The 26,154-nt window shown below is 41.1% G+C and overlaps 1 protein-coding gene and 1 non-coding gene across 3 annotated transcripts; both read right to left on the bottom strand.

Annotated features, from left to right (window-relative positions):
• Window positions 1-1,557: 1,557 nt before the first annotated feature.
• On the bottom strand, window positions 1,558-26,136 carry LOC147111893 (protein POLR1D). Of its 2 annotated transcripts, none has more exons than XM_085999281.1 (3): window positions 25,968-26,136; window positions 4,680-4,749; window positions 1,558-2,639 (listed from the first exon to the last, which is right to left on the bottom strand). In XM_085999281.1, exons 1-3 carry the CDS (start codon window positions 25,981-25,983, stop codon window positions 2,354-2,356), a joined length of 372 nt encoding a protein of 123 aa, XP_085855407.1. In that variant the 5' UTR covers window positions 25,984-26,136; the 3' UTR covers window positions 1,558-2,353. The 2 variants fall into 2 exon arrangements, with proteins under 2 accessions (XP_085855407.1, XP_085855406.1); XM_085999280.1 differs by having other exon boundaries at window positions 4,680-4,754; window positions 25,968-26,135.
• LOC147111894 (small nucleolar RNA snR86) lies at window positions 9,821-10,170 on the bottom strand. The gene has a single exon (XR_015079881.1). It is a non-coding gene; the product is annotated as a small nucleolar RNA snR86 (small nucleolar RNA).
• Window positions 26,137-26,154: the final 18 nt, after the last annotated feature.

Genomic DNA, 26,154 nt, shown 5'->3' with positions numbered 1-26,154 from the left:
GGGCTTGAAATGGAGTGGTGAGGTGGATGGGGGAAGAGAGATGGAGGAAACTGAGAGTATGATGGGGGAAGTTGCAGCAATTAAAGGGGTGAAGGGGAATTAGGTAGGATTTGTAAGACTGAGGGAGGATAGTGCAAAGTAGAGGAATTGAGTAGGAGATTTGGCAGTGCACGGGAATTTTATTTTTAGGGAAAAGCAGCAAGTGGCAAAGTGGATGTAAGTCAAGATGGGTAGCAGTAAGGGGCAGCAGTGAGAAAATGAGAGTCATGGAACGTTAGCAAGAAATGACACAAGATATGGGAAAGCTATAGGGAGAATGGGAAGGCTAGAAGTTGGACACAGTGCAGCAAAGGATGAGGAGATAGTGAGAAGGGGAGGGCAAGGGTGGGAATGCAGGGAGGCACAGAATGAGGCAGCAGGGGGAGGCAGCAGTAGATGCGACCAGCAGTGGCTCCCTTTCCTGCCATGTCTCACCCAAAAAGAAGAAAAAAAGCAAAAGCAGATAACAGAGAAAAATAGTACAATAAACTGCAACATGAAAATGACAGGGCTCCAGGTCCAGCTGGCATCTACTCAAGGGTGTTTAAAGAGATGGAACAGGTTCTATGCGAGCACCTTGCTCATATCTTCAACAGCTCCATATGTTCAACAGCTCAAAGAGTCACGGATTGTTTCTTTAAATTGGAAGGGCGCTAACAAAATAACATAAGAAATGTTAAAAAAATGTTTTGGTGCGGGGAGGAACAGGATTGTCTCCTCATTGGCAGCAGTCTAGCGTGTTTTTTGTGGGCCAGTGAGTCCAAGGCCCCGGCTCCGACTGTTCCCTGGCTTAGTGTGGGAGCCAGCTGATTTCCCATCCTCCCAGAATTAGCAGGGTGCCCACAGCAAGTAAGAGAGGCCCAGGCCTCAAAATAGCTTGCGCCTCACGCCAACAAGGGTGAGCAGTGGGCAAACTCCGCCTACCTGTAGTTAAAATCAGTCCTACTGTATCTTCCGACTTAGTGTGCAAAGCTATGGGAGATCCAACAGTAATATATTAAAAATCTTGCGTATAGCATGCATTTCTTGAGACACTATTAATAACACCCTTATTGTTATAAAATAGTCATCCTTCGGCTCACCATCAGCATTGCCATGGGAGATCTGCTAGTACATTAAAAAAAATTATAACCAGGAAGCTGCCCGATTGACATTCAGTAATATAAAAGTAGGTCTGCTCCATTGAATCTGCACATGTGGATCACAATATTAATCCTGGATAATAGCAACATGTCCCAAAGAAGTCCTAATGTGACAATTCATTAACATTCTGATAAACATTATGCTGGTTAACTTTCCCAAGATACAAATTCCTGATAAGTTACATGGGCACAAAGGCATTTTTGATAAGTGCTGTACACTTTCTGCTGATACAAATTGTTGTATATTGCTTCTCCTGATAAGATCATTTTATATTCTTTTTAGCTTCAGCAGCAAAATCTATCTCATGAGAAAATCTGAAGACTCCACATCTTTGACTACAGATTTTTAGTATGAAAAGATACATTACTCCACATGTTGAAATTATGATTTATTGGTAAACGCTTAATGCAGTTTTAGTGTAATCAGGATCTATACACTGAACCTTACTAGTCTGGCAAAGGTTACATTCATACAGAGTTTTGTAGCAAAGTATAACCCATTACCAATAATTGAAAACTAGTCAATGGCTAGGGTTTTCTACTTCTGCACTGACCAGCTCACAAATTTCCTGTCCATTAAAATGGAGTAGGATGCAAATTGTGGGCTGGTAAGCATATAATCACAAAACCCGGCCAAGGAGTGCACTAAAAATGGTTTCTTCCATTTAAAGTCACTTAAAACAGCAAAAAAAAAGCCCAAAGCATGTACACAAACTCCATAATATAACTATAAAAATAATTATCTGTATATTAAATAACCACTGCACCATTTCTGTAGAATGCTAACAATTTTTTTTTTATTTTTTTTTGCAGAATACCTTTGCATTTTTTTGCATTTCTTGCTTCTATTTCCAACTATTGATAATGTAAGAGCAACTGAACACTTTGTTTCGTACTTGCCAAATACTGCAGTAATTTCACAGTTCTCTGTGTGACACTGTTTACTACAGACACAATTATGTAGAGCAAGCAAGTGTAATGTTTGCATGAAATGTTATCTGGATATTACAGTCGTTGTGCTAGAAAGCTCTCCTTAAAGAAGATATTTGCCAGTTGTTCCTGTTCTACGTCAAAGTCTGAAATTCTTTAAAGCAAGAACTTATTTTCTGGTATAACTTGAGCTTTCTTTTATGGTCTAATCATTTTAGGTGCTCTGTTGATAAGCAAGATTTTCAATAATCTTTTGTGCTCTTGTATCTTTTAGTATTTCTCTTTGAGTCATTTTCCCTTGGAGAAGGAGACCGGTTAGCTTTCATCCTAGTTTTTGATCCCTGTTTATAGGGTTGAAAGCTGTTTTTGTGGGGCTTTTCCTTTTTTCTTCGTTCCTCCTCGTTTAGATCTGAATCCTTAACCTCTTCCCTTTGTCTATGGTCATAAGTTTGTCTTTGAGATGGTACGGTATTCTTAAGAGTATTGATGAGAAACCGTTTGTTGGCTCCTGGAAGAGGACACTTCATCCTGGCAAAAAAAATACAAAGTCTGGATATATTTAACTATTCAGAGAAGGATAAATACAAAAAATTGAATTAAAATTTGCCAACAGTTTAATTTGATAGTGACTGTTCCATTTAGGACCTCACATTTCTGCTCAGGTAATTAAAGTGACATTTTAAATAAATTCCCAACTGGGTGGAGTGTCCTAGTTCTTTATAAATAATTAACAGTGAAAACAAATCTACTGTAAGAAATTATACTTATATAGCACCTTTTAACAATGTGAAAGCTTCTAAGTTGCTTCATAAAAGGAGTAATAGACAATGAGCAGGAAGTGGGAGAAAGGTTAGGGGAGCTGACCAAAGGCATAGATGAAGATGTAGGTTTTGAGAAGACCTTTAATAGTAGGAAAGATATGGAGGGTTTTAGAAAGAATTTCACAGTTTTAGTAGCTTCAGCCCTGCACTAAGGTGGAATGGAGGCAGACAGCAAGTGTCCAGATTTAGAAGAGCAGAGGGTGTAAGTTAGAACACAGAACTGGAAGAAGTTGCAGGAGTAGGGTGGTGCATGGTGAAGGGGTTTGTAAATGTGAATGAGAATTTTGAATTCAATATTCTGTGGCTTGGAGAGCCAAGTGCAGATCAGAGAGGACTGGAGTGATGGCATGGCACTTAGTATAGGATGAGTTTAGATTTGTATAGGGTAGAGCTCGAGAGGCCTGCATGAAATCTTTCCTATTTCATGATTATAATTTTTTGTAGCTGAAATTGCATACACCAAGTACAAAGAATAATGCAACCTTACTGTTTTTCTTTATTTAGGAATACTCCAGTTTTAAGCCCTACAATGGCTTACCTTTTAATATCCAGAACGCTTCCCATATTTAAAAGTTAAAAAAATGTTTTAAGCTCACCACATGGTGGCTGGCCTTGGAACTGGCATTACCATCTTTGCAGCATTTGAGATTAGACATTGAAATATGGCATTTTGCTGCATAGCCTTGACTCCCAAGACCTTCAGACTGTTCATTACTTTCAAAACATCACATTGTGTCTAGTTTAAGACCATTGATCCTAATCAAGCAAGCTATTACAAAATAAAAATTCAGGGATATTTATTTTAAAAATTAGATTTGCTGAAGGATATTTTCTTCACAAATAGTCAAGAAAACCATCACAGAGCATTATCCTGGAGATTTCCTTTGAAATTTGTAGTTTTGATTACACACAATGGTTAAAAAATCTACGATTTTATTCAAGGGAATAGCTAAGGGTAACAGCTTCACTGGGGCGGTGGGGGGGGGGGGGGGAGGTGGGGGAGGGTTAAGAAATAAGAGAAGCTTGTAACAAAGGTAATGCAATAATCATGGGGGACTTTAATCTTCATATAGACTGGACAAATCAAACTGTCAAAAGTAGTTTGTTGGACGAGTTCGTGGAATGCATTTGAGACAGTTTCCTAGAATAATATGTCATGGAATCAACCAGGGAAGAGGCTATTTTAGATCTTGTTTTGTGTAATGTGACAGGATTAATTAGTAACCTCATAGTAAGGGATCCTCTGGAGAAGAGTGTATGATATAATTTCACATCGAGTTTGAGAGTGACGTACTTAAGTCCAAAACGAGAGTATTAAACCAAAAGCCAATTACAACAACAACTTGCATTTATATAGTGCCTTTAACGTAGTAAAACGTCCCAAGGCGCTGCACAGGAGTATTTTAAGACAAAAGAAATTACACAGGTATGAGGAGCGAGTTGGCTAAGGTAGACTGGAAAATTAGATTGGCAAAAATTTAAAGAAATATTTCATAATTCTCAATGAATATACATTCCATTGAGAAATACAGGGGAGAAAATAGAATGAGAGTAAACTAGCAAGAAATAGAAAAACAGATTGTAAGAGCTACAGGCAAAAATTGGCCCTAATGTCTCTACTTTTATGCATTTCAGTTGTATGTTGTACAGTACTGTAAGATTCCATCATCATTTTGTATTACACCCATCTTTCTATTTAAATTATTTTGCAATTTGTGAATTTCTATAGTTTCAAATATTTTCTTACCAGCCCATGGGTCCCATAGTTTCAGCCCTGGCTTTTCCACGCTTTGCCTCTGTAAGAAGTTCTTCCACAGCTTTTCTATTTTAAAACAAAAATTGTTTTATTGATGGAAATTAAAAGTTCAATACACAATTAATATGTTTCCTACCACTTCCCTTTCACCATACTTCCAACCCCGACATGCTTGCTGCAGATTTTCCTCACATTCTCCAGTACCAATGTTACTCGGCACCTTTTTGATGCAAGATACAATGGGCTGGAAATTGCGGTCGGAGGCGTCCCCCGGCGAATGTCTCCGAACTGCAAGTAAACGCCGGACCTAGCTGCTACCTCCGGACCTTCAAAGACTCGCGCTCCTGGGCCTGCAGGCGTACACCTGCGTAAAGGCCCACGCACCCCGGGGCGCAGGCGGTTCGCAGGTGTCCCTGGGATCATGTGGGCCAGCCCAACTAATCACAAAGGGCGATTCCCTATGGGGATTCCATTTATGCACAGAATCCCCATTAGCATAATAGGAATCCCCGAAAAAACACACCATCACAGCCCGGAAATAAAAATAAATCATAACATGGTCAAAATTAATTAAAATACAATTTAATTAAACATTTAAAATAAAAATTTAATATTTTGAAAAATAATTAACATAATTAATAAATAAAAAACATTTTTCAAAAGGCCAAAAATAACTGAAACAAATAAAGGTTTATGTATGGTTAAATCATTTTAAAATATTTATTTAAACTCTTACACTGGTAAAAGCAGGCCTTACGCCTGCTTTTACCAAGCGTAAGGGTTTCATGGGCATTCGCTGGGCAGTAGTTGGGCAAATAGCCCAACCCTGCACCAGCGAATGTCCATTTCCTGCAGATTCATACGATCTGTCAAGCTGAAACTTGACAGATCGCAAGTTCTGGGTTTTCGCACATGCGCATGTGGAGACCCGGAACTTGCGGGGCATTTACGACCGCGTACGCTGCCCCAGAAAATCCGGCCCAATGTTATACTTTCCATCAAGACAGGATGTCTTAACTTATAATCCTCATGATTATGCATGCTTGGACAATGTATTATAGGAATATCATTCATGCTTATAAAGATATATTGTATTTTCCATTTTTCATATCTGGGCTATTTCCATGAATTGCTTAAAGGCGAGTCACATGTGAAATGATAGCATTTCAAGATGGAGTCACTTTTTTTGGGGGTGGCAGGGGAAATAGCAAAAATTTGACTGAATATCACACTAACATTTACACATTAAATTAAAAACCCTAAAAAGGTGCAACATCAGGTGGGTTATCAAAATTAAATTGTTCTGTAGATTAACTTCATCACTGATTTCGCTTCAGACACTTACATCTCTTCTTACCTCACCAGCCTCTAATTTATGCAACAGTAATTATAGTGGTTGGTTAAGTTACTAATTATAGCAACTAGTAATTAGCGTGGGTGAAACAATCGCCTTAACTGATACAAAATCATAATGTAGGTGGAGTTTGGTTGTGTATTACAGGACATAATTTTCAGAACTACCATCTGCAATTGTGAAAACAAGTTTTCTTTCTCTTGGTTGGAGGACAGAATCTGAAAACTAATAGAGCTGACAGTAAAAGAACATTTGTGAATCATAGAGAAACAGAGGGTATCTGAAGTGATTCTGTGGGCTATATGTTCTGCTTTAGCAATCACAGGCATCTGTTGCCAAGCCTGTATCATACTAGCTTTATGGAAGTACATAAAGCAATTGCTAGGGTGAAATCCATAAAGATAGAAACTGTTGGCCTCCGATCTATAACTTCAGTCAGCACCAGAGACAGATACCTCCAGGGCTTAGACCTTCAAATTCTGGTCATCTTACAACTAAAAAGTTCAGGTCTTGCTGCCAAAATAGAAATCTATATTGTGATGCAGCATCTAGTTGTGTTGAAGTGAGTGACTTCCCAGGCCCGATAGCTGTTAGGCAAAAGATATCCATGGAACCTGTTCCAAAAGATTTGCTACTGGCTGTAATTGGAGGATGAAATTGAAGTCTGTCTCTTATTGAATGGTGTCAATGACTTACTTTTGTTAGCCAATGCAAAAAGGGTGAGTAAATCAGTTCTCATAAACAGCACTGGGAGTCTTTTGTATCAAGCCCAGGACCAGCTAGTGCTTAATTTAATGTCAAAAAGCATTTATTCACACAAGCAATGATCAGTATCTGGAATGGTCTTCAGAATAGAATAGTGAAAGCATTCAAGAAGCAGTTAGATGCTGTGAAAGAGGTACCATAAAAGAATCATCAGTGGCAACTAGACCAGCCTTTTACCAGTATGTACTTAAGTCCTTCTGTCCTGCAGTTGATGTTTAATTTTTAATATTCTGAATTTACCTTTTCTATTATATATGGCATCTATAAAGATTCCTTTCAAGGCTTAACAGTCCAAGTTTTTCTAGCCTATCTTCATAGCTCAGTCTTCTGACTATAGCAATCAGCCCTGTGGTCCTTCTCTGCACAATCTTCAAGGTTTGATGTTTCTCCTTACATTTTGGTGACTAAACTGAAAACAGTACTGAAGATACAGTCTGACCAGGGCAGTTTCAGCATGCTGGCCTCAGAGTTGTACTCTGCTGATTGGGTTCAATAGAACAACAACTTGCATTTATATAGCATCCCAAGACACTTCTCAGGAATGTAATCAGATGAAAATTGACACATGAGCGAAAGAAAGAGATATTTGATTAAAAGCTTGGTCAAAGAGCTAAGTTTTAAGGAGCGCCTTAAAAGGAGAAGAGGTGGAGGCGCAGAGAGATTTAGGGAAGGAATTCCAGAGCTTAGGGCCTAGACTGCTGAAGGCAAGTCCACCAATGGTGGGACAAAGGAAATGTGGGATGCATAAGAGTTCAGAATTCTATTATCTTTATTGATTGCTGCTCTTTAACGACTGGATCATGCTAAATATTGAGTCTGCTATAGCTCACGTCTTTCATCCTTTCCACTAATAAGTTCAACACCATTCCGTAAATGTGTCGGTCATTCTTTCTTCCAATGTACATTATTTTGCATTTGTCTGTATTGAATTTAAGCCAGGACCTTCTGCGATTCTTTAGCTGCATCAGACGTGGCTGCTCTCCTCCCACAACCTAGTATTACTTATCAATATAATAAAATTACATTTCTATACACCATTAAGTTGATAGGGTTTGGTTTTAGCCTTTTTTTCCCCCCACTAATATCCACTGTCATGGTAGATGAAGACCAGAATGCCCAGTTTCAGAATATATTATAGTACTTACATTATTTATAAGTTTAATTAGTAATATGTTGATTGTTGGAAAATAATACGGTCAACATAAATAATATTTTCATTGGATTGGGTGGGCTGAAGTTGATATAATAGTTTCAATTTGATATTGAACTATGGAAAATAGGTAATCAACTTGACATGTGTCTGGAGAGAGTATTTTGAACACTAGAGTGAAATACTGATGGTTACAAATTTGCCACCAGTGGTGGTAGAAACTTGAAATGGGGAATTAAATGGAGCACAACAATTGCACACATCAAAGGGTAAAAAGAAAAATACTACATGTTAGCAATCTGGATCATGAACAGAAAATGCTGGAAACATACTGCAAAGCCAGTCAGCATCTGTAGAGAGAACAAACAAGTTAAAATTTCAGCTGTGGACCCTTCTTCAATGCAGTCAAGCATATTAATACAATCAGAAAAAGAGGGGACAAATCTTAATATAACAAAACAAAACCCCAGAGGAATATATCTAGTCTATCTCCCATGGTATTGCATACAGGTAGTCAAGGCCAAGTGCAGGATTCAGGTCAAGCGGGAGTAGCGGGCAGGGGACAATTGGAATACAGGTAGTCAAGGCCAAGTGCAGGATTCAGGTCAAGCGGGAGTAGCGGGCAGGGGACAATTGGAATACAGGTAGTCAAGGCCAAGTGCAGGATTCAGGTCAAGCGGGAGTAGAGGGGCAGGGGACAAGACGACGGAGAGAAGGCAGATGGGAGGGAAAGAGATGAGGGAGAGGGAGGTGGATGAGGAGTGAAAGGGAGGTTAGAGGGAACAAGGTAAAGAGGGCAAGCAGGGAGGGGATAAGGAGAGAGCGGAGGGGCAAGAAGGGAGGAGAGAGAGAGGGAGGTGGCTGGGGAGAGGAAGGGAGGTTGAGGGAACATGGTAAAGACAGAGAGCAGGAGAGGGAAAGGAGAAGAGAATGAAAGAGAGGGGGAGATGATGATGAGGAGGAGGATGGGGAAAGGAGGACAGGGAGCTTGGTTTCAATCAGCTGACATTCAAGGAAGAGGGAGGGGGTGCGGACGTGATTAGGTATGGGGAACTGGATTCCGATCACCAGAATGATGCTCAGTGCGTAGGGGGTTGCTCAGCTGACAGGTGTGGGCTCCAAACACCAAAGCAATGGTCAGTGTGCGACGGAGATGGGTTCCTATCACCTACAACAGAGGATGAAGGGCTGGCTTCAAACACCAAACTACTGTTCATTTAGGTGCGGGGGCGGCTCTCTATATTCCTGCTCAGTTTGGATGAATTCCTTCCACAGCAGTGAACTTTGGGGGCAGGACAGCATGATTTGTCTATGTTCTAGATATCTCTGCTGTGTGGGTGGGGGGAATCCATTAAGGGGGGGTGCAATGTTGGGGTTCAATCCAATATTTATGCTTAGTGTTGCAGGAGTTGAATGCAGGTTTACTGTGAGTTCCACAAATTAAAGCTCAGTGAGGGCGGGGTTGTGAGAAATTTAGTTTGCTGTTTGCTTCAAGAAATATTTCTCAGTGAGGGGAGGGGGATTTGCTGCAGGGTAGGTTTAGAGAGTATTTTCTGGTTCCCGAAAGACCACAATTACGAATATTTTAAAAAGAGTTCTTGATTATTAATGATTCATTTTTTGGGCTGTCATGTAACATTAGGTGTTGCCCATTGTTTGTTAATTAGTCAAGTAATATTATGTTCACTGTGCCACCTATAGGTGCAGTATAACAACAGAAAATGCTGGAAAAACTCAGGTGGTCAGGCAACATCCGTGGAAAGAAATTTGAGTTGACGTTTTGGGTCGAACCCTTCTTCAAAACTGGAAAGAAAAGAAAATAGACCGAAGGCAGGGCTGCGATCGGACAAAAGAAGTGAAAGAAACAAAAGAAGTAAAAGAGCTAGACGAGATGGTAATAGGCTGAGATTAGGTGTAAAGTGTACTGGCAGGGCAAGAGATAGCTGCCAGGTGAGAGAGAGAAACAAAAAAGGGGGGGGGGGAAAAGGAGTGGAAAAATTACAAGAAAAAACATGTAATATCAAGTTCAACAATTTCAGATCATAACCTCGGCCCCCGTTACACATTTTATCTTGTAATTTTTCCACTCCTTCCCCCCCCCCCTTCCTTTTGTTTCTCTCTCGCACCTGGCAGCTATCTCTTGCCCTGCCAGTACACTTTACACCTAATCTCAGCCTATTACCATCTCGTCTAGCTCTTTTACTTCTTTTGTTTCTTTCACTTCTTTTGTCCGATTGCAGCCCTGCCTTCGATCTATTTTCTTTTCTTTCCAGTTGTGAAGAAGGGTTCAACCCGAAACGTCAACTCAAATTTCTCTCCACGAATGTTGCCTGACCTGCTGAGTTTTTCCAGCATTTTCTGTTGTTATTTCGGATTTCCAACATCTGCAGAATTTTGCTATCATATAGGTGCAGTGCCTTTGGCATCCAGAGCGCACTCACCATTTTAAAAATATATATTTTCTCCCTCCCCTTTTTCTTGCTTCTTACATTTTTTTAGTTTTGAAGAAGGATCCCCACCTGAAATGTTAACTTCTTTGTTCCCTCCACATTATACTGACTGAACCTGCTGCAGGTTTCCAACATTTTCTGTTTGTGTTACGTAAGTGTGATTTTTACCAAAGTGTATTGGGACCATGAATCTTGATTTTATCAATCCGTATATACACACACAACAACTACTTCATTTCCTTCATCAATACACTCCATTATTTCCTTCAAGAACTCTACTAATCCGTGCAGGCTGTCCTTAATTAACCCATGTCTTTCTAAGTAGTATTAATTTTATCCTGTATTATTACTACTTTTAGAAGCTTATTAACTGCCGAGGTTGGGCAGACTAGTCTATAAAAAAGCCAGGTGACATTTTAGCTGACTGAAAACTTCTACCTCTAACGAGAGGGAACATTGCTCAGCTGTAGCAGGTTCTTGAGAAACGCCTGCGCCCGTTTGTCAGAGTTCATCACAAACCACCAGCTAGCATGCATTTTCTTCATAAGCGCTGGAGTCATGTGAGGCTGCAGTGCTTGTGCAGAAGAATGGAGTAACTATAACTCATTAGGCAATTCCCAAGGGTTGTGGGAATCTTAAATTCCTGTTGGTTTTTAGCTGTAGATGTGGACAAGCAGAAACTAGGTCTGAAATATTTATACAAAAAGAAAATACTGCAGATGCTGGAAATCTGAAATATTTATATCTGTGTAAAACAGAGATGGTCACAGAGTATGCACAAGCATTGGATTGTACATTTTATTGATGGGGAATTTAAGTATTTTAGATTGAAAATAAGTTTGGAAGCACCAACACTGCAGGGTTCCTGTAATTACAGTGCTTAACAGTAAAAGTGTCTGCTACTGTACCAACACTTTACAACTAAGCAACCTGAAAAGACAACTGCTTTACAGTGGTAACCCATCATCATAACTCTGCGAGTAGAGAAGAGCAATATGAATGAACTGTCAAAAATTCACTTAACTTCTGGAAAAAATAATTCACTGGAAGACATGGTTTGCAATCAGTGCTGTCGTGTTGCTCATTGGAGTTAACCCACCTACTGAGAAGCAGAGATTTGGAATATTCTTCAAATAATCAATGCTGACACCACTCAGAATTTAAATCCCCATGGATTCTTAGTTGTAAACTTCGAAAATCTTCCAAAATGCTGACTGCCCATGCAAGACATGAATGAATGGCATGTATGCAGAATAAATCAGGAACCATCAAGAATTAAAGGTTAAGTGTAAATTAACTCTTTCAAAGTATCCATTCCCAGTGCTACCAAAGTTAGGCTCTATTGGCTATGTTAGTCACAGCACGTGCTATACTGACTGTGGATTTAGCAATCCTTTAGCACAAAAAACTTGAAGAGCTAACAGACTGCTTCCTGGATTTGGCTTAAAAAAATCTGGCACAGGTTAGTTAAAAAGTCAATATGATTATGTAGCCTCAGACTATGGATCACTGTGCATTCTGTGTAATTTCCTTGAAGACCGGCACAACAGGAAATAAGCATAAAGCATACAAAGGGATTTAAATTAAGAAGCAAATTCAAACATTATGTTTCCAGTGATGGGAAGTTAAGGAAGAAGATAAACAAAACAGGCAAATAAATGGCTTACATATATATTAAGGCTTAGCCTTTATATAGCATCTATCACATTCTGAGGATGCCATAAAGTGTTTCATAACTAATGAATTACTTTTGAAGTGTAATCAGCTAGCTCTGATCTGTTGCTACTGGTTTCTGTTCAGTTCTGGATGCTGCTGAATCCCTGCTTTGCTGCTATTAACTTACTTCTTGTGGCTGATGACTCTGCATGGCCCACTCATCCTTCAGGACTCCTCCAACACCCATTCTCTGGATTGGTTGGGACTGGCTGCTCCAGTGGCTCCCAAGCTTGGGTGTTCCTCACTGCCCTACAGTTGTTCCTTATACCAGATCACTCATGTGCACTAATCCCATGGGTTTACTCTTCACTCCCCTTTGGCTCCCTGGTCTTTATTAATTTGCACAGCTCCTCACTCCGCTGCTGGATCCACTGGTGTACATGGAGGCCAAGACCTCTATGTACCTCCGTCGGACCCAACATCGGTTGATTTAAGGCCAATGCTCTTTGGTCCAGATTCCACTGGACAACCTCCACCAGTGCCTTAGCCAATACTCTGCATCTTGAATGGCTCCTGGACCCACTACCACTTCATATTGGTACCCATTACTCAGCCATGCCAACTTTCATTTCTCCCCTCTCTGGTACTTTTGCCCCCAATCCTTACCCTAAATCCAACCCATCCATCATTAGTCCTCTGCCTTCCTACTCTCCTATCACCATCCCAAGCTTGAATTTCCCTTGAATAAGCCCACAGCCGCCCTCTATGCCTCTTTCACCATTCTCCAAAATCATTGAGGCAGCCGTTGCTGCCTCCACAGCTCCTGATCACTCACCATTAAGAAAATATTTTGATTTGTCTTTCTTAGATCCAAACTCAATGACATCACACACTGAACTCCATCTGCCATAGCTTTGCCCACTCACTGAGTCGGTCTATGGCCCTTTGTAACTTCCTCCTCCCAGACACACAATTTACTGCACCTACAAACTTGGATATACTCTATTCCTTCAGCCAAGTCATTACAGGAAACTTTGTGCCATCCGGAGGTCAGGAATCCGGCATTCTCGAGCTACCGGCAAAACCGCGCTCCGAAAACCGCACCTCAGTAACCGGCAATGTTGCTGGTTACGAGTCCGAGTCTCCAACGGTTGCCGAGTTCGTCAGTGGGGGTAGTTCTCCAAACTGCCACTACTCGGCCTCTTGGCGCTATCGGAAGTCAGAACACCTCAGAAACCCTGCATGTGGCGTCTCACTCTCCCATGCTGCCGGATAGCCTCTTCTGATCAGTCATTTTTCAGGGTTCCAGTACTGTGTTTCTCCAACGTTGTTACAACTCATTGGGTTGAATTATGGAAATCCCAAAAGATCATCCAACCAAAAGGAAGAGAGTGGTGTTAACTTTAAAGCAGAAAATCGATGTATGTAAATGACTAGAATTGGGAGCGAAGCGTGCGCACATTATGAATGAATTCAAAATCGGTTCGTCAACAATGTACGACATCAAAGCGCAGAAGGATAAGCTGCTCAAGTTTTATGCAAGCTCGGAGACACCTAACAGTGTAGAGAAATGGCACACGCTTCATAAGCCTAAGCTTGAAGAGCTGGATACCGTGCTTTATATGAGTGGTTTTGTCTGAAGCGTTCAAAGGGTGTTCCGATTTCCGGACCCATGCTAATCGAGAAAGGGAAGGATTTCTATGCAAAGATGGAGCTCACTGAGAAGTGTGCTTTCTCTGATGGATGGCTGTCATGCTTCAAGGCACGGCATGGGATACGACGACTCGATGTTTCCGACGCCGCAGAAGAATACTGCGAATATTTCAATCAGATTGTGAAGCAACATAATTTGTCGCCAGCACAGATATACAATGCCGATGAAACTGGCTTATTTTGGAGGTGTTTGCCAGAATCAACACTTGCTGGGGCTAGTGAGGCTAATGCTGCAGGTTACAAGAAAAATAAGGATCGTGTAACTGTGCTAACATGTGCGAACGCTGCTGGATCACACCGGGTTAAACTTCTCGTCACTGGCAAGTATAAAAATCCCCGTGCATTTAAGAATGGGAAGCGCTTACCTGCTGAGTACAAAGCTCAAAGAAATGCTTGGATGGATAAGGAAATCTTTTCAAATTGGTTCCATCATACTTTTGTTCCATCTGTGAGGGGACATTTCCGTAGAATAGGGAAACCTGAAGATAGCAAATGCATTTTATTGCTTGATAATTGTAGCGCCCATCCGCATAAATCAAAGTTGGTTTCAGGAAATATTTTCACCATTTATTTGCCACCAAATGTAACTTATCTCATACAACCCATGGACCAGGGCATTATCCAAAATCTGAAGTGTCATTACAAGAAAGACTTCCTACGTAGACTGATAAGCCAAGATGACAATACAGGTATACAAGCATTTCAGAAGGCATATAATCTTAAAGATGCCATCTTTAATGTTGCATGTTCCTGGAAATTGGTGAAAGGTCACACTTTGAGACAAGCCTGGTGCAAATTGTTGCCTTCTGTAATGTTTGCTGAAGGTTCTTCTTCAGAGGAGGAATTTCATGGGTTCAATCTTCGTCCGCGGAAGACTGCAGTAATGGAAATGGCTGACATGGTGAATGATGTAGGCTCAGCAAACCCTCTACGTCACCTCAGTGAATGTGATATTCAGCAGTGGGTTGATGCAGATAGAGAAGTTGCTGTTGTGCATTCGCTAAGTGATGATGAAGTAATGGATAATGTTTTGAATCCAAAGAAAAAAAAGGAAAGTGTGATGGAAACTGACGAGGATGAGATTTATGAAGTGAGAAAGGTTTCTTGGGCTAAAGCTGCAGAATATTTTGAAGGATTACTTATATTTGCTGAAAGCCATTCTTGCTATTCTGCCCAAGAAGTTATGCAGCTCCATGTTCTGCATTCCAACTTTCTACAAAAAAGGCAAGCGTCCACAAAGCAAGCAGACATCCGGGACCTGTTTAAGAAACCTTCCAAAAGAGTTGGAGCAGTGGAAGTGCCTGAAGAATCTGTTGAAGTGCATGATCCTGATGACCCAGCTGGCATGGGTATTCCTGATGAAATAGTTGTCTTGGAATAAGTGTACAGTCAACCACCGTACAATACTTTATACTGTACAGTCATTTAATTTTTGGTGCACTGCACAGTCATTTATAAGATTTGTTTTACAGTACTGTTAAGTCGTTTATAAGTTTTGTTTTACTGTTAAGTTAATAAAGAGTTATGGATTACCATCAACTGGCAGTACTGTACTTAACCAAGTATCTTTCACCATCCATTTAACACAACATTCTGTAGGTGAGTACAGTACCCAATTACTGTATATTGCACATTTCTTGATTTTTAAATTTTTCTTTGTTACAAATAGCCTGGGTAGATAACCCGCTCAGGCATCCGAAGCTTTAAAAAAAAAAAAATCGGCAGTAGCTCGGTCCCGTCGGTGCCGGATAGCACAAAGTTTCCTGTAATATATATGATGAAAAGCGGAGGCCCCAGTACAGATCCCTGGGGAACAATCTAGAAATATTTTATAATTTGAAACAGGAAGGAATTCTGTTTTAATTACAGGCTGCAAGAATTTCTATCAAGCGCCATTTAGCTTTACCAACACCCCGGAAATGTTTACAGCTTCAAAGCACATTTTCAAGCTTCTGATGTATTTGCATATTAAGGGTGCATTTACACTACAAGTGCAGTCTCAGTATGAAGCAGTTTTGCTTTGCTTCACATCAATCCTGCAGTTATAATGTAAATGTAGCCTGCATCTGGAATCAGAGCTCAACCTGGAGGAAGGCTTACTCCATTTCACTTTAGCGTCACTTCAAGCCTCAACACTCAATTTATGCCACACAAGTTGAGTGTTGGTACAAAGCCAAAAGTGTTTTCCACCAACACCCTTGTAAGTGTTTTACCCTTAGTAAACTCCTGGTGTATAACCACAAGCAGCACATTTCCAAATGGCTGAACCTGTCATGCAACGTGGCAAGAGTGCGGTGTTAACCAAAGCAGAGAAAAACTGAACACTGTCGCCTACATGTCTAGAAAGCTATCAGCAGAAGAAAACAAATACTACATGCATGGAAAGGAACTAGGAAGCCCTCATTTTTATGTGTATTACTTCCAAATGCAGTGGAGTCTGTCAGAAACATTAGGTGGATGGAAGTTCTCCAATGTTATGCTTTCAAAATTAAATGCTATTCTGATGGATGCTTTTGAGAGATCAGGAAAGAATTCTAGCAACTTGATATGAGGCAGCAGAGTAGACACGAATAGTAGCACATTACCCACGTCAATGCAATTTTGGTCAAGCTGATAATCACAACAGTACGCATCAGAGTTTATAAGAATATGTTGTGATGTTACTTTCGACAGCTGCAGGATTAGTGTGTGAAGCCAACATCTCAGCTGTTTGTACTACTACAGTACAATATAGGATGAAATAACCAAGTACTTGACGAAACAAGAGTTAAGCAGGATCAGACATCATAGATTTTTAAAAGGCAGCTTGTGCTTTACAACTTTATTCCATTTTTTGAAGCAATAATTGAGAAGGTAAATGAAATATGGTTTCATGTAACAGACTTGCAGCAAAGATAATGGAATTAGGTGGAATGTGGGCACACGGATAGAGAGATTGCTGGAAGGTAGAATGCAAAGGACAAGACTAAAAGGAAGTGCTTTGAAATGGAAAGATGTGGTCAGTGGTGTTGCACAGCGCCTGTGCTAGGTTCACTCTTATTCATGATATACATAACTTTCTGGACACCAACTTAGGAATTGAGGGAACAATGTCAATTTGCTGATGAAACCAAATGAGGGCATGGCAAATTATGAAAGAGTGCAGTAAAACATAGATAGACTGGCAGGATGGGTAGGTAGATGGTAAATACAGCCTATTGTAAAAAAGTGAAACAACATTTTTGAAGTGCAAATAAGGAAAGGAAATACAGTCTACTCTTAACTCAAAGTTGCTTAATTCAAACTGAAACCATGTAAAAATGGCTTCTCTGCTGTTTTATTTAAATTGCTCAATTTGAATTACTGAATAACAATTTTTTGCCAAACAAAAAACTTTGAATTAACAGAAACAAGATCTTAAATCATAGATTTTAAATGGACTGAAAGAGCAGGAGGACCCTGGCGTGCAGATACACAGGTCGGAGCGAAGGATGGTAAGGCCATAAAAATGCAAACTGAATCCTTGGTTTTGCACCTAGAATCACAGAATACAAAGCAAGGAGCTAATGTTGAACTTGTACAAGGTCTTAATTAGGCTACAGCTGGAGTATTGTGTACAGTTTTGGGCACTCATTATAGGAAGGATATACAGTAGAAGGAACAGAGGTGCAGCTAGGTTGTTACCAGGGATGGGAGATTACAATATGAAGAGTGACTTTCGAAGTTAGAAGTTTTTAATCATGATACCTGGGAAAGTTAAGGGGCGATCCAAATGAAGTCTTCCAAGATTATTAGGGATTAAGATAAAGTAAATTGCGGTAGGTTGTTTCCACTGATTGGCTCAAATTAAAAGGGAATGTTATAAAAATGTCTTTACATAGGAGGGTCATTAGAATTGTGAAATCTATGCCACAAACAATGGCTGAAGCAGAGTCCATAACTTCTTTTAAAAGGGAAGTACATACTTGCTCGGAAAAGATTACAGGATTTTGGAGTGAGCAAGAAGGTGCGATTAGACTAGGTAACTTATGTGGAGAAAAACACTTAATGGACTGAATATTGCTCGGCTGTTATATTCGGATTTTGTGATATGTATATCTGAAGAACAATGGATGTAGGTCACAAAGGATTTCATTAATGAGCTACCTAATTTCAAAAAGGAGTTTGATGCAATTAGGGCAATAGTGGACATCCTTAGTCAAGATACCCAGTGACAGTTTTTGGGATTATTGGAACAATCAGCTCCTCGAGCCTATTCTACCATTCAATTAGATCATGGCTGATTTGTACCTCAACTCCATTTACCTGCTGCTGTTCCATATCCCTCCATACGCTTACCTAACAAAATTCTATTGATCTCAGTCTTGAAAATTTCTAATGACCCTGCATCCACAGCCTTTTGGGCAAAGGGAGTTCCAGATTTCCACTACCCTGTGTGTGAAAAACTGTTGGCTTATTTCACTCCTAAATGGCCTAGCTCTAATTTTAAGATGATGCCCCCTTGTTCTGGTATCCTCCATCAGAGGCAACAGATAAATAAATAAATATTTCTTTATATCTACCCTATTGAATCCCTTTATTATTTTAAATACCTCAATTAAATCACCCCTTAACCTTTTGAACTTCACGGAATACAAGCCAAGTTTATCCAATTTGTGAAAAGATGATGCCCTACTTATGTCCCATTAATAAGATACATCATGGCTAACTCATCGTTATTTCAGAAAGAGAACCCAAGTTCAGTGATTGACACTGGGAGGTACTGTATGCATGACTGTACATCTAACAAGCTGTGCCCCTCAGATTAGCATGCTAAGTGAACTGAACCTTCATCATAGCATTCAAAGCTTCTGACAATCATCAACAAACAGAATATACAATTTCTGACTGGCTAAACGGAATTCTTTCTATTAGTATTTCACACACTGAAATCACATCCTGTGGTAGCAACTACCAACTTCCTTGAGCACTTGGATTCTATGTTAAAGGGATCCAAAAACACGGAGGTTGGCCCAGGTGTAGCAAGTATCTATGACATACTGAAGATGACAAATGGAAAAATCCCAAATTGGGGATAAAGAACCTGACTTAGCTTCTTACCTGCACAATCATACCAATTCTCAAGGATGTTATGACAAATTCTTGTATCCCTTTGAGGTCACAAACCTCATATCATCTGTTAACTATCACCTGAACTTGTCAATACAATTAAGACCCACTCAAAGTGTCACATTTGTATTAGTTTATATCCAGAGGAAATTTGAAACCCAAGGTGCTCCATCCCAAAATGAGACTAAAAAATTTGAGGCTGTAAAATTACTGTACCATTTAAACTAAAATCACCTCTTAGTTAGTCGCTAATCTGTGCAGAGCTAGCTGATCTCAGGTCCCTTCCTCCCTTGGCCTCACCATTGGTGGCCATGCCTTCAGCCATTGCTCCTGCCCCGATTGCTAACCAATAACCCTTGCTGCAAAAGTGCATGTGAGATGATGTCAAGTAAAGACAGATCATGGTCACTGGGTTTTAGTGGTATTTCAGCTCCCAAAGATGGAGATAGGTAGACTTTAGAGTGATAGCCAAGGTGCTGTTGTACACCCAGACCCCCCCAGCCAGTGTCTTCATACAGGATCCACAATGCCAGATGCCAACTGCTCTCCTCTTCGTCTTCGTACATAATGAGCAACGTGTACTTGGCAAGCTGGCTAATTTCAATCTTCACCGTCAGGCTTTACATTGGAGTATTGCAAAAGTGTACTATAGGAACAGAGGTCTTGTGAATTAAACACAAGAAATTATCCAGTTGAATATAGTATTGGAGAAAATCAAAATACTGTATCGTATACTGGAAAAACCATTTCCAAACATGCCAATATTTTATAACAGGAAAACTGTATGTAAACATATCACCATCATGATTTTGGTGATGAACCAATTGAAATCACTGATTCTTGTATCTTTCTTTCTCTTCCCTTCTCACTCTCTTCCCCCGCCCCCCCACAGGGTGTCTATGAGGATTTTCTCTTAGAAAAAAATGTCACCCACCATTCTTTTCTCAGACACTGAAACTTTCAATGTCCAAAATAATGTTTAAAACAAAATAAATTAAGAAATATATATTTCACACTAGCATGAATAAATTTATCCACTAAATTGTCTTTTGTTTGGTTTCATACCATAATTAAAGTTTTTACTGGTAGGATTCAGCCTCTCCCAAAGCTAGAGCATGGACTTGATATTTTTGCTCAGCGCAGTGACTCCAAGTTAAAAGGCAGGTTCTTTAAAACGTGTATTAAGCCAAGGGAGAGAAAAACACAAGCAATGTTTTCATTCTAATTTGGATTTTCTTTGTTTGCTTTCAAAGTTCAATTAACTAAAGGATCTAATTATTACCTGTGTTTTGTTGATGCTTAGAAAATATAAACATTCTAATTAATAACACCTGTGAAAGAAGATGGATCGACACCCTGGGGGGAAAGCGAGTGAGAAGGGAAGAGAAAGAAAGGTACAAGAAGCAGACAGATGCAGAGATACAATTTCAGAAACCAAATCACAAAATAGAAAATGTTATGTTTGCAGAGAACTTTTAGAAAGATGCCCCACCCCAGGTACCTGCCTCCTCCTTCACCTCACTTGCTCCCTTTGTATAGTTCTGCCAAACACCATATTCCCCTCCATAGACTAAAGGTCTCCCTAAAGCTGCCAAACCTCAGCAGTATGATCATAATGCTGCCAAAATCCAGGATTCCCATGTCAATGCTACCGAGGCGGAAGACCGTACCAGGGCGAAAAGAAAACAGGACCATCTCCGGTTCTACCGAAGTGCAGAACTGCCCCCAGTGTAGCTGACCCCCCCACTTCCCCCTACACAGTAATGTTAAATGCCAAATGTCTAACTCCATCTGGTATATCTTGCATACCATCTTGTGTATTCTCAGCTTTAAAACTGATAAAGGATAAAATAAAATACATAGGTACAACTCATTTATAGTTTTCACAGAATAATGGACAGAGTCATGGAATTTGAACCCCAAAACATCAGTACCAATCCCAGATTACCACTTGATACAAATGCAATTTGATCTCTAGTTACTGTAAATGAGCAGCCCAAATGTTATCCTTTAAATGGCATAGACTCGACTCACTGTGAGCATCACCACAGGAGATCTGCTAGTACAGAAAAAAAATTGCCCTCTGATTGCTGGTGTGAAAAATAGACATTTCTCATTTCTATAATAGGAGGTATTCTTTGAAGTCAAGGTCAAAGCACTTCCTTATATTTTTATTCATCGTCGGGATGTGGGCATTGCTGCCCTCAAGAAGTTGACGGTGGGCCTTCTTGAACCACTGCAGTCTGTGTGGCATGGTTATTCTTTGTAGTGGTTTAATGCAATTGAGTAGCATGTTAGGCCACTTTAGAGGGCAGTTAAGAGTCAACCATGTTGATGTGGCCAGACCAGGTAAGGAGGGCAGGTTTCCTACCCTAAAGGACATTACTGAACCAGTTGTGTGTTTATGACATCCAACAGCTTCCTGGTCAATTTACTGGTGGTAGCTTTTTAAAAAAAAAATCCAGATTTTTAAAAAATGGAATTAAAACTGCATGGTGGGGTTTGAACTCACATTTTTCTGGATTATTAGTCCAGTCCTCTGCATAACGAGTCTAGTAACGTAACCACTATGCTATTGTACCCCTGGCTTACTGGAAAGAGAGCTTTATACTGCATCTAACTATGCATCACGTGAGAGCAATTGATACATCATTAGGTTCCAAAAATTAAAAAAATACATGATATCCTCATTTTAATAAAAATATTAAAAGATGAAATTCACCAACAACTCTTTTTAAAAATAAAGTATGTGAGTGTATACACAGGCATGTGGGAGTACTTTCAAAATAATGTGGTTCCCTTATACACCAAACAGGGCAAAAAATTGTAATTGATATTATCTTGCCTGTCCTATCAGACACCTTCCATTTCAGGTATCTCTTCTCTGTTGGGAGCTGCTCTGCTGATAGGAAAACATTAGTAAGCAACCCAATTAAAATTCTTTAAATTAGCATTAGGGTGGTATCCCCGTGATGCCAATCATGTATCCCAAATCAGGAAAAATTTGTAAAAAGCTGAATCTATATAGGGTACAGAAAGCCTTGCATGTGTATAGTGCCTTTCACAACCACAGGACATCCCAAAGCGATTTACAGCCAATTAAAAGTACTTTTGAAGTGTTTCTTCCCAGTATAACTGCTGTTGTAATGGAGGAAACATGACAGCCAATTTTGCACATAGTAAGGTCCCACAAACAGCAATGTGATAATGGCCAAATAATCTGTATTTTTAGTGATGTTGGTTGAGGAATACATATTGGCCAGGACGCCCCTGTTCATCTTTGAAAGTGCCATGGGATCATTTACGTCCACCCGGGCCTTGGTATAACGTCTCATCTGACAAACTAACATTCAGGACAGATCCAGATATAAATCTAAATGTCCTATAGAGCTACTTGCTGACAATTATTTAAAGTATAATCCTACACTTTTCTTCTAATATTAAAGAAAATAGTTCCAATGTTATCAACACTCCTTGTTCCATCAACCACTATGCACAATAAAACCTAATCAAGAGACACAGAAACTATCACTGAGCCACTGAATATAACTCAATAAAACATTATACAATAGGAACATAATTGAACCACATTGCAACAGATTTAATATTTTTGGTAACTGACTTCAATCTCAGAATACAGCATTTGGTGCTATATTGCACCTACTGATGCAGTATTTCAGTGGCAATGCAAGCATAGTTACAGATACATTATCCAGTCAAATTGTTGTGGAGAGGGTTAAATGCAGAACTTTATGTCTGTGGACTCCACCACCTGCAGGGTGCTGCTTTCTGGCCTCTGACTCAGGCCATTTTCTTCCCAGTATAACTGCTGTTGGTGCAAATCAAAAAAATGTCCTTTAATTCCCCAGATAATGACTTATAAATGCCCTCTTGGCTACTAGTACTGGTTGCTGTCAGAGGAATTAATACAGTGTCTCAGGATTTCCCATTTTGAACTCAGATAAAATCATAAAGAAATTTCATCAGTTTGTTTCCTTTTGCTTTGCACCAGCTACAGTATAACTTTTCAACATATCTCCTTAATAAACCATTCCTCAAAAATATCTCTTCTTCAACTTGTATGGATGGGGGGAAAAGAGAGTAGACAGTCTCATGAATTCTCGAGAAACTAATCTATTTGGTAGGAATTCGAGATATTGCAGGTATTTTGAGTGCACACATATGAACCTCTACCTCACCCCATTCCAAAGCAACAGAATCAGGCAGTGAAATTGCAGCTCCCTGCTTGCATCCTTGCTGAATTGCAGTCAGTACTGTGCCAGTAGCTACAATGCAAAGACAACATTAGGGAGCTCTCAACTCTCAAAATGAATGGAATATTTTCAAAGAACATAACTAAGCTGCATATAGACACTTCACATTTTTAATATAACAGAAAATGCTGGAAATACTCAGCAGGCCAGGCAGCATCCGTGGAGAGAGAAACAGGGTTAACGTTTCAGGTCTGGGACCCTTCATCAGAACTGGAAAAAGCTGGAGATGTAACAGATATTAAGCAGGTGCAGAGACGGAGGGGTGAGGGGGGAGGAAGGAATAGAAAGAACATCCTGTACTTTTGTAAGAGGCAGGAAAGATAAAATGTTGCAAATGGGAATGGCAAAAATCATACTGCATGAAAAATGGGGGCAGGGATAATTATCTGAAATTGTTGAACTCGATGTTGAGTCCGGCAGTCTGCAAAGTGCCCAATCGAAAGATGAGGTGCTGTTCCTCGAGCTTACGTTGAGCTTCATTGGAACAATGCAATAGGCCGAGGACAGAGAGATCAGAGTGGGAGTGAAGCGGTGAATTAAAGTGACAGGCGACCGGAAGCTTAGGGTCACCCTTACGGACTGAACGGAGCTGTTCCGCAAAGCGGTCGCCCAATCTGCGTTTGGTCTCCCCAATGTAGAGGAGACCGCATTGTGAGCAGCGAATACAGTATATTAAATTGCAAGAAGTACAAGTAAATCACTGTTTCACCTGGAAGGGGTGTTTGGGGCCCTGGACAGTGGGAAGGGAGGAGGTAAAAGGGCATGTGTTGCATCTCCTGCGCTTGCACGGGAAGGTGCCAGGTGAAGGAGAAGGGCTGTTGGGGGTGATTGAGGAGTGGACCAGGGTGTCGCGGAGGGAGCGGTCCCTTCGGAATGCTGAAAGGGGAGGCGAGGGGAAGATGTGTTTGGTGGTGGGATCACGTTGGAGGTGGCGGAAATGGCGGAGGATGATCCGTTGAATGTGGAGGTTGGTGGGGTGAAAGGTGAAGACAAGGGGAACCCTATCGTGGTTCTGGGAGGGAGGGGAAGGGGTGAGAGCAGAAGTGCGGGAAATAGAACGGACACGGTCAAGGGCCGTGTCAACCACGGTAGAGGGGAATCCTCGGTTGAGGAGAAAGGAAGACATGTCGGAAGCACTAGTATGGAAGGTGGCATCGTCAGAACAGACGCGGCGGAGACAGAGAAACTGGGAGAATGGAATAGAGTCCTTACAGGAAGCGGGGTGGAAGTGTAGTCCAAGTAGCTGTGGGAGTCGGTGGGCTTGTAGTGGATGTTTGTTGAAAGCCGATCGCCAGAAATGAAGACAGAGAAGTCAAGGAAGGGAAGGGACGGAGATGGACCATGTGAAGGTGAGGGAAGGGTGGACATTGGAAGTAAAGTGAATGAACTTATCTAGTTCAGGGCGAGAGCAGGAAATGGCACCAATACGGTCATCGATGTACCGGAAAAAGAGGCGAGGGAGGGGACCGGAGTAGGACTGGAACAAAGAATGTTCCACATATCCCATGAACAGGCAGGCATAGCTAGGGCCCATGCGGGTTCCCATAGCAACACTTTTAATTTGGAGGAAGTGAGTGGAGTCAAAGGAGAAATTGTTCAATGTGAGAACAAGTTCAGCCAGGCGGAGGAGGGTGGTGGTGGATGGGGACTGGTTGGGCCTCTGTTCAAGGAAGAAACGGAGTGCCCGAAGGACGTCCTGGTTGGGGATGGAGGTGTAGAGGGATTGGACGTCCATAGTGAAAAGGAGACGGTTGGGGCCAGGAAACTGTTCAAGTGACGGAGGGCGTTGGAAGAGTCGCGAATGTAGGTGGGAAGAGACTGGACAAGGGGAGAAAAAATAGAGTCGAGATAGGAAGAGATAAGTTCCGTGGGGCAAGAACAGGCCGAAATGATGGGTCTACCAGGGCAGTCCTGTTTGTGGATTTTGGGAAGGAGGTAGAAGTGGGCTGTGCGGGGTTGGGGGACTATGAGGTTGGCGGCCATGGAGGGAAGATCTCCAGAGGAGATGAGGTCAGTGACACACTTGGAAACAATGGCTTGATGTTTGCTAGTGGGGTCATGGTCCAGGCAGAGGTAGGAGGAGGTGTTGGAGAGTTGCCGTTCAGCTTCTGCACGGTAAGAGGTTGGTTCGTCAAACAACAACAGCACCACCTTTATCAGCAGGTTTAATGATAATGTTAGGGTTGGATCGGAGTGCTGCAAGTTCAGAGGGAGGTAGGTTGGAGTGAGAGGGGAGCAGAGAAATAGATTTATTTGATTTTCAAAATAACATGAGTAGCAATTGAAATATCACGAGCCTCACTGAAGTGCAGATACAATGCTCCAGTAGTGAGGCTGGCCATACCAGTGTGAGTGATGTATCACGGCATAACGTGCCAGGTTTCTGAACCGTTAACACATCACTTGCCTCAATCATAACTCACGGACATTCAATGTGAGGGCAGCTTGACTTTATGCAGACAGAGTGACCAAGGCCCACTGCTGAGACCGTGACATGTCCAAGATTTGTGAGGTGGGCATCACCACAGCAAGAAACACGTCACGTCACACCAACCAGTCCAGCCTGGGCTGATATGTGTGTGAATACATACATATATACACACACATGTACACACACTTGGGAACATGCCAAGCGTGAGGAGGCCTGTAACAGAGGTAACACAGAACAGGTAATAAAAAAAGCTTCAAATCGTTTTTTTAAAATAAAAAATTGGTTGCCAAGACAAACCGGAGAAGAACAGGCCTTGACCCGACGGTGACAGCGCAACCCGCATTAGCACGGTCCCTATTTGAAGGGTTGAGTGCGTTTCGCAGTCACACAATGTTTACCTCTCGAGCTCGCCATCTTTCTCCATGACAACCCCGCGCGCCTCTCACTCCGCTTTATCCTCTGGAATTGGTCGGTTACTTTTCAAAACAACGTCTCGCTGCACGAGCGCTTCCTCAACAGAGGCCGCGCGAGGACCGCGAAAGACCAGCAAATCCCCGCCCCTGTACACAAACCAGAAAGACGGCC

This window comes from Somniosus microcephalus, chromosome 10, assembly GCF_052327205.1.
Source record: "Somniosus microcephalus isolate GS21.2 chromosome 10, FLI_Smic_1.0, whole genome shotgun sequence".
NCBI classification, from domain to species: domain Eukaryota; kingdom Metazoa; phylum Chordata; class Chondrichthyes; order Squaliformes; family Somniosidae; genus Somniosus; species Somniosus microcephalus.
Note: the sequence above shows the minus strand (reverse complement) of the source record. Positions and strands in the feature narration are given on the sequence as shown.

Excerpts from the sequence above, each read along its gene's own strand:
- LOC147111893 (XM_085999280.1), bottom strand. The coding sequence starts at position 25,993 with ATGGAGAAAGATGGCGAGCTCGAGAG. Across the intron at positions 4,755-25,967 it reads AAAGATGGCGAGCTCGAGAG|AAAAGCTGTGGAAGAACTTC; the intron begins GTAAACATTGTG and ends GTTTTAAAATAG. Across the intron at positions 2,640-4,679 it reads ACTATGGGACCCATGGGCTG|GATGAAGTGTCCTCTTCCAG; the intron begins GTAAGAAAATAT and ends TTTTTTTGCCAG.